This window comes from Crocuta crocuta, unplaced genomic scaffold (genome assembly GCF_008692635.1).
Source record: "Crocuta crocuta isolate KB4526 unplaced genomic scaffold, BGI_CrCroc_1.0 scaffold147, whole genome shotgun sequence".
Classification (NCBI taxonomy): Eukaryota; Metazoa; Chordata; class Mammalia; order Carnivora; family Hyaenidae; genus Crocuta; species Crocuta crocuta.
In genome coordinates, this window is record NW_027532594.1 from 7293891 (window position 1) to 7302266 (window position 8376).

The 8376-nt window shown below is 47.5% G+C and overlaps 1 protein-coding gene across 3 annotated transcripts in view; it reads right to left on the reverse strand.

Annotated features, from left to right (window-relative positions):
• The window catches only part of TRAF3IP2 (TRAF3 interacting protein 2), a 44470-nt gene extending 39557 nt beyond the window's left edge, over nt 1–4913 (reverse strand). Inside the window, exons 1-3 of one of the 3 annotated variants that reach the window (XM_077780050.1) lie at nt 4780–4913; nt 3990–4103; nt 2531–2719 (exon numbers count right to left, since the gene is read on the reverse strand). Coding sequence is in view for 1 of the 3 variants with exons in the window: in XM_077780049.1 (XP_077636175.1) it covers nt 4780–4807 (28 nt within the window). In the remaining 2 variants the exon portion in view is untranslated. Of the gene's footprint in view, nt 1–2530; nt 2907–3989; nt 4104–4779 lie in introns of those variants that run through there. The other 2 variants (XM_077780049.1, XM_077780051.1) reach the window with 2 other exon arrangements.
• Between the last annotated feature and the right edge of the window lie 3463 nt (nt 4914–8376).

Here is an 8376-nt window from a genome sequence, read left to right on the forward strand (position 1 = left end):
CTGAGAAGAAATGGGAGAGGCCCAAGGGGAAGGCTTCGTGATGCCAATCCTCAGATGCTTTCTCACGAAGGCCGGCAGGACTGTTTTTATAAGGAAATGTGATCAAACATCAGGGGTCATTTCATTGGATCTGAAAGGAATTTTAAGTTTAATGTGCCTCATCTGTGCCCTTGCACTCTTTTCCCCCCCAGCAGTTGCCTGCAATTCTTACCTATTTTTATGGGCTAATCTAAAATTGCCTGTCGCAGAAAAATGGTTGAATTCAGGGTATTTCTGAGATTTCGGTTCCATGCAAATCTCATTTAGACAAACTACCCACATAATCTATCTTTCTGGATGCCTGTTAAAGAATGCCTGCAAATCGGAGTAACTCCTGTTTTTAGAGCATTTGAAAGTCACTGCTTAACCCTGAGAGAAACAAGCTTAAACAGTGAGTATCTATCCCCGACTATCCCCGAGTTAGGAACCTTCTATATGGATTGCTGGTTCACTGCCTTGACCGCACTCCCAGCCAGCCCACCCCACGCAGGGAGCAGAGTCACCGCACTATTTCATGACCTCCATCCCGAAATGACTTGGAGCTGTAACACCAGATTAAGAATGGCTGTGGGTGGTCTTTCTGGGTAAAAGCAGGGCTGGAGGCTGAGCAGCAGTCAGCCCCATTTCAGATACTGGTGTTTCGCTCTTCTGAAAATAGAATCAGTAACTAACTCATCACAGGTGAAACATCTTGAACTTCCTGTCCTCTCATCCCCGGCGGGGGTGGGGGATGGGGTGGTAGTTGGGGGCGGCAGGGGGCATAGAGACGGGCATGTAAGAACGTGTCAATGACTATACCGGGACCTTTCCACAGAAACTGTTTGGCAATACTGAAAACCCCGAGTCAGCCCAGCCCAGTCAGCCAGGGCCTGTTGGAGCGGTGTTGACAAAAAATAATTGCCCCAGAGAAATAATAACAATAAAGTAGTGGTTTGGAAAAGGTTAAAGATCCTGTGTCTGCCACCTAACGTGTCCAATCATAGTCGTCACCCTTACATGGTATCAGGATGTACCTCCCGGCTTCCTTTCACCTCCCACTAAAGCCCCCCCCGTCCCCCCTCCAGTGATTGGTCTAGCCCAGGAGCGGCTTCCAGCTCTAGCTAAGTCAGCAACACAACCTTCTGGAGCCAGCCTGGTCTGCCAGTTCTCTGGCCTGCCGAGAATCTGTGGGCAAGTGCATAGGACAGCTCTTCCTGAGTAGCCCAAGTGGGACGTGAACTAATTCAAGAAACCCCCTGTTTTATGTAACCAATAAAAACGCCTAAATTCCCAGTAGCCTCCCACGGAGCCACGTGGCTGCCCAACCTCCCCCGGTCTTTGGCCCTGACTGAGGCTTTTACCTTGTGCCTTGGGAACAGGTGAGCGAAACAGAAATCAAAGCGGCTTAAGCACCTATGAGGTGCCTGACAGTATGGGGGGGGGAGGGGGTAAGGGTAGAAAAGGATTGAGAAACAAAGTCCTTTGCCTCAAGGAACTAACCATCTAGTAGCAGGAGGTAAAATTCATGTTTGAATAGTCAGTAAACAAAGTAAGTCTTCCAAGACCACCCGTTACGGCTACCCCTCTGGGGACTCCTATTACTTTATTTTGTTAGAAGGGAATTTAGACACAATCATGTTAGTTCACCCCCCCCACACACATTTTATTGATGAAGAAATCCAGTTCTAGGGAAACCAAAGTGATTGCCTAAGACACAGAGCCAGCAATGAGTGAAATCAGGACTTGAAACCGAGTTGCTCACCCTTCTTTATTATTTATTTGGTCTCCCCCCCCTCCCCACCCTGTAACATTCTCCCTATTCTAAGAGACTGTCTTGAACTTGAACCAAAAGTCACATGAAACTTGATTAGCTTCTAAGATCAAGCAATAGCATTTCTCTCCTTGTTTTCAGTGCCAGCGAAAGTCTGGGTTGCTTGGGAGGCACGGAGGGGCTGTGGGAGAGGGCTGGGGAGGCAGCCGGGAGCCAGCGCGGAGCTGAGCTGAACTTCCTGGCCCAAGAACATGGGGCTGATCTTTTCCTTGCGTGAAACAAGGATCGAGAAAACTGGGAGTTTTCCTTCCATCTTTGCCACTGACGTGTCCCGGGGCTGGAAGCCAATGACTTAATTTTTGCCATTCCCGGCTCCCTCCTCGGAGAAGCGAAGCTGGAGTCTTAACCGAAACTTGTGGGGACACGAAGTACTCAAACAAATGGTTCCCAGGCAGCTCCGAGAAAACACCCGTGTGCGCGCTGTCCACTCCTCAAAGAGTTAATCTCGGCTCGCCTGTCTGAAATACTAAACCAGCAGCACTTTCTCGCAGCCAGAAACTTACTTAGGTGTCATTTTCTCGGCCCCAGCCGGTCTCCATGCGAACGAGTTAAAGGTGGGGAGTGGAAGGTGGGGGGAAAGAAAGGCAGAACATTTCGGTGAAACAGGCGAAAACTGTTTTTGGAAAATGGGTCAGCGGTTAAAAAGTAAGGCTAGGCAGGCGACAGCTCTGAACCACTTACCTTAGCACCACCACGGACAGACCGGCTGTCGTGCTCTCTCTCTCCTTCTCACACTCCACCTTGGGTCGCTCCCGCCTCCCTCCTCCCTCTCCAGGCCCAGGTAAGCTGTCGAGCAGGCTCTGAAGCAGGAAGTGGAAGTTGTATGCAAATTTCTACCCAGGCTAGGAAGCCTCTGCCGAGAAAATCTCCCTGTGGGCAGTGAATCAACAGCTGAGAAGTCACTTTATTTCTTAAAACAGAAACCTCCTTCATTCACTAGAAAAGGCCACTGACTGACCAATTAGGGTGCATTTTTGTTTCCACCACCCAGCTAAGCAACTGCTGCGGAATGTCTGCACTGCCCTGAATCTCGGGGCTGCTGCAGCGCCCTAGCCAGACAAGGTGCCTGGAGAGGGGATTGAACTTGAGTGTTAAGATTGGTTATTCATTAGCAGCTCTGAGAAAGAGATTAGGGGCAGATAGCGGGGTGGAGTGTGAGGCAAGAGCTTCTTATTATCTCTGACAGTTTAAACGCCAGCATTTGCTGCTTGTCCTCATGTGAGGGCAGGACTCACTGCCCGTCCCCATGTGAACGTGCACACACGCGCGCGCGCACACACACACACGCATGCATGAACTGTCCTGCCTTGGCTGCATTTTTCATGATTTCAAGTTTATTTCCTCTCCTCCTTCTTGTCTAATCTGTAGCCTACAGAATTTATTGTCAAAGGAAACACGTGAGGGGGGCTGTGGCCGCTAGAGCTCTGGAGTCAGAAGGATGTGGGTGTGAACTCAGTTCGGCCACTGGCCGACCAGGCACTACAGCCAGGTGCCTGGGGGGGCACACTGTGTTCCCGGTGCTGGCCTTGCCTGCCCGTTGAAGAGGCCCAAGGGTCAGCCCATGCAGCCAGCCATCTCTCTACCCTTGTGCAAGGGACAGATCCTAGGACAACCCCCTCCACACTGCCAGGTTCTGCTCAGGTAGGTCATATGAAGTGGGTTGCTCTACCTTCTGCAAGCAAAGGAAACACGGCTTGATTTTAAAATAACTTACAACAGGTTGTAGATATTTTGGCATAGCCTTGCAATGAAATGCTATGCAGCTGTGAAAAATCATCCTTATGTGTGGATGTATATATTTCTACATTCTAACATGCAAAAGTGACTATATTATTTGTGGAGTAACACGATCTCATTTTTGTCAGTATATATGGCAGATAAACACATTACATTCATATATCGATTCACGCTTTTCAATGCTGGTTGGCACCTGACATCGTAAGCCATCATTCTATATCCGTAAAGTGAATAAAATCATAAGTGTCTGGAAAAATTCATCCCAACTGTTAAGTGGTTGTCACCTCCAGGGAATGAGATTGAGGGCAATGAGTGAGAACGGAGGACTTTTATACTATTCACACATATGGGCTCTTTGATTCTTTTTTTTTTTTCACAAGCGTATTAAAAAAATAGTACTTACTATGTTGGCCTTGAACTTTCTGCCTCAAAATTATAATAATAATAATTTTTTTTTTAGTTTAGAGAAAAACAGTATTCTCCGTGCAGCCGCTGGTACCAGGACACTTTAAAAAAGCTGTATTAGGAGAGGAAGACAGAGAAGAATGTCAAGGGGAGGAAGCAAGAAGGAGACCAAACAAAGGGGCGGGATGAAAAGAGTTTTCATGTCTCTTAAATCCCTTAAATGGATTGGGAGAAGCCTGGAAGATGCCTCTGTCAAGTACTACCTTTGGAACGCAACCCATTCTGAAGAACAGGGAGAATCTTTTTTTCCATTGCTCCCACTGACTGTTTCCCAGCCGCCCAAAGGCTCTGTAGGAAGATAACCAAGTGCTGTAGTGCTGCTTTGAACTGCTGTCAGCTGGGCCTTCTTCCTGTCTCCATTTATCCTGAACAGAAAGTCAGCTGCTTGCATGAATAGGTTAATGGTTCCTACCCAGGAGCCTTTGCTGGGGCCCCTACTGAAAAGCATCATGGGAATGCACACTGTTTAGAACAAGAGGAACTCCTGTCTAAATGTGCTAGAGGCAGTTACAGTGAAATGTGGGTGCAGGGGAAGTGTCAGGGAGTCTGGAAAATGAGCACCTCTGGCCCCTAAGAGTCCCCCCTGATGTCCTCAGATTAACATATACGCCCTTTTTGCCGCCATCACAGTAGACGGATGCTTCACTGAGAACCCACCACACACTACCCATCAGCGCATTTGATCCTCCAACAGTCCTGAGAGGCATTTACTGTCATTCCCACTTTACCTTTGAGGAATCCAAGGCTCCAAGACATTGAGCAAGTTCTCTGTGTTCACCCAGCTAGTCCGTGGAAAAGAATTCTGGAACTCTCCCACTTTCAGGTGGATATTACTTCTCGCCCCTTCTTGCCGTGTTGTGGTCGGTCTTTCCTACGTGTTTGGGTGAACACAGGTAACTTGCTTCCTTTGCACAACTCTTGACAGCCACTCAAGAAGGCGAAAAGGTGTAGACAATAAAGGGTGGAGCCAAGACTGCCAGTCACATGAGGCCACGTGTGTACGTGGTGCTGGCTGCTGGTGATGTGCTGGGCAGAGGAGCCAAGACACGGGTCAGCCCTCACCCTCCAGTTAGATGTCTAGGAGGGGAGGATTTGTGTTTCCCAGCTTCTAGAGTTGCTCAGTGTTCTTGCAAAACGCATAATTAGATGAAAGTCAGCTCTCTCCTCCTCTGTAAACAAAACAAAACAAAGCCATTTGGATCTGATGTTCAGAAACTCTCCATTCTAAGGTATTAATCCACGAGAAGAAGGGAAAAAGGAAAAGACTCATTCCTTGGACAAGCCTTGATTTTCCATTTCTAAATGGCCTAATTTCAAGTGCTGGAAGGGCAGAGTGAAACTATGACACACCATAAGGAACTTTCCTGAGACTGGCCCTCATTCAGAGGGTCGCTGGCACTCACACACTGCTGGCTAACAAGTCTGCAGCATGACTGTTAAGACGAATGGCAGCAGAAAAGCCCAGGCTCCCAGGGTTTGGTCCTGTGTTCTGGGTATTCTGGTCCCCAAGCCTTTACTGAGCACTTGCCTCATTCCAGACACACACTAGGTGCTAGGCATGCAAACTGAAAGATTCTCAGCATGGTCTTGTGTGTCTTTCAGAAGTAAAAACTAAAGAAGCAGGGTAATTTCAAACCAATCGGCCAGCAAACAAAGCTGAAGAGTCCACTGGCTGCTTGCCCATGGCTTCAAAGGGCTGCTTCTAGCAGAGGGCCTGCCAGACACAGGCAGATGCCAGGATCTGTCCATCACTAGCTCTTCCACGCTGCCCACTGGGCTCCTTGGGACTGCCCTACCAGTTCTGAGCTCCTTCCTTCTTACTGAGTTCCCTTCTGGAACCATTTCCTATTCTGTCAGCAGACCCAACCAGGACCTTGTAAATCTAGCAAAGAGGTCGTGGTCACACTGACTTTCACAAGGGAAGGGGAAGGGCTCACTCTCAAGCTTTTTCTTTCCAACAGGTTCCTTGATCCCAGTGCAGATGTATGCATCTCTTTCCATTATTAGGGGCTACTGGGGACAGTGGCTTTGGTCAAGCTACAAAAGGTCCTGTCATACCATTTCCCAGAAAGCTGGGGGCCTATTCACCTTACGGCTGTATACCTAAAAGGAGGCACTCTAAAGCTCTAGGAAAAGCCAAAGATTATCTACCCTTAGGTGACTCTCCTCAAGGTCAACCAGACTCAAGGTTGTTGGTGGCTTCTCTTGCTAAAAATACGACTAAGTCCTATCACGCTGGGCTCCCATTACTACCACTGCAATCATAATACCACTACAGTGACTTCAGATAGTGCTTATTAAGTGTGAGCAGTGTTCTAAGAACTTGGGGTGCAACTAGTCACTTCAATGTTCACAATGCCTCTGTGAGGCAGGTACTATAAGATTAGCTACCATTTATTGAGTAGCTACATTGTGCCAAGTGATTTTCATTATCTGTATAATGAAGTAGAGAAATGTGTTCACCGGAATTCCAGACAGCTGCTCTCAGAGAGAGAAAAGCAGACAGAGACCAGATTCTGCTTCCTGTGGAGGCTGCACATAGCAGAGCAAGTCAGATGAGAGCGGAATGTTTGGAAAGCGACGGCGAGAAAGGAGCTTGAGCCCAAAAGAGGAGGTGGAGACGCAGCAGTGTGGCTGTATGGGTTTTTGTGAAGCAGTGTAGCAGGGAAAGAGTGGGAGAGACCCCTGCGCCCCCTCAGGAAAATCTATGACAAACTGTACTACGTTTTTCTCCAGGTATTCTCTACGTTGACATACTCAGTTGTTTGGGTTTTGGTCATGTCTGTGGGCAGCAGGAGGAAGAGGAAAGAAACTAAGCGTTGATGAGGATGTGGAGAATTGGAACCTTGTGCACTGTTGGGGGGAATGTAAAATGGTGCAGCCACTTTGGAAAACAGTATGGCGGTACCTTAAAAGGTTAAAAATACAATTACCATATGATCTAGCAATTCTTCTGGGTATATAGCCAAAAGAATTGAAAACAGGGTCTTGAAGAGATATTTGTACATCCATGTTCATAACAGCATTATTCACAGTAGTCAAAAGGTGGAAGCAACACAAGTGTCCATCAGTAGATGAGTGGACGAAGTGTGGTATATCCATACAATGGACTACTATTCAACCTTAAAAAGGAAGGGAACTCTGACATGTGCTACAACGTGGGTGTATCTGGAAGACATTATGCTAACTGAAATAAGCCAGTGATAAAAGGACAAATACTATATAATTCCACTTACACAAGCTACCTAGAATAGTCAGATTCATAGGGACAGAAATTTGAATGGTGGTTGTCAGGGGCTGGGCAGAGGGGGGAACGGGGAGTCGTGATTCAATGGGCACAGACTTCCAGTTCCACAAGATGAAAAGAGTTCTAGAGATGGACGGTGGTGATGGCTGCAGAAAAATGCGAATGTACTAAATGCTGCTGAATGGTACGCTTAAAAATGGCTAAAATGGTACATTTTATCTTCTCTGTATTTCATCACAGTAAAACATAAAATAAAATAAAAATCCCGAAAGCAGTCCTGCACACTGGGTTTTATTAACCTCATTTTACAGGTGAGGAAATTAAGGTGCAGAGAAATTAAGTAGCTTGCTGGCACTGCACAGTTGGGTTTCAAAGCAGAGCGGACTCTCGAAGAAGGCCACACGGCTCCCCTACACCATGCTGCCCGGTGTCCACGGCGGGGCCCGCGAGGGGGCCAGACAAATGCCGAAGCCCGTACAGACTCACCTCCCCTCTGTGCCCTTTTCTTTCTCTGGACTACCTTTCTGCTCTACCCACTGTCTTTATTCTCTCCTCTGCATTTCCCGCATCAAAAGGTGCTCCAGGAAAAAAACCCCGATCACTCATTTATACCTAAGTTACATGGTGTGAATTTAAATCAGTGTGCTACCTCTCTGAGGGGTGCTTGCATTTTAAGCCTCATCACCCTCTATGAAATGAAAGCCTTTGTTCCATATTAAAGGAATTTCAAGCATCAGGGAGCAAGCGGGGAGACCCGGAGGGGGGTGGTGGCGGCAGGCAGGGCAGCCATAACCCTAAGAAACGCATTAAATGGTGGAAACTTTAGGCACAAAGTTAGCTTTTATGGACAGACTTATCTTTCAAGGCTCCACAAAGATGTGAGATGTGGATACAAGGGAGGGGGTGGACAATTCATGTGAAGCCCTCCCCTTTGAGCGAACTTGGCTGCCTGACTTCCAGATTCTGTAGTCTTATTTGGTATTGGAATACAATTGTACACGTCCTCGAAAAGAGAATATCGAGGGGTGATTTTCTCAGGGCATCACTTCCCGGACAGTTTTCAATGCCTCTTCGCTTC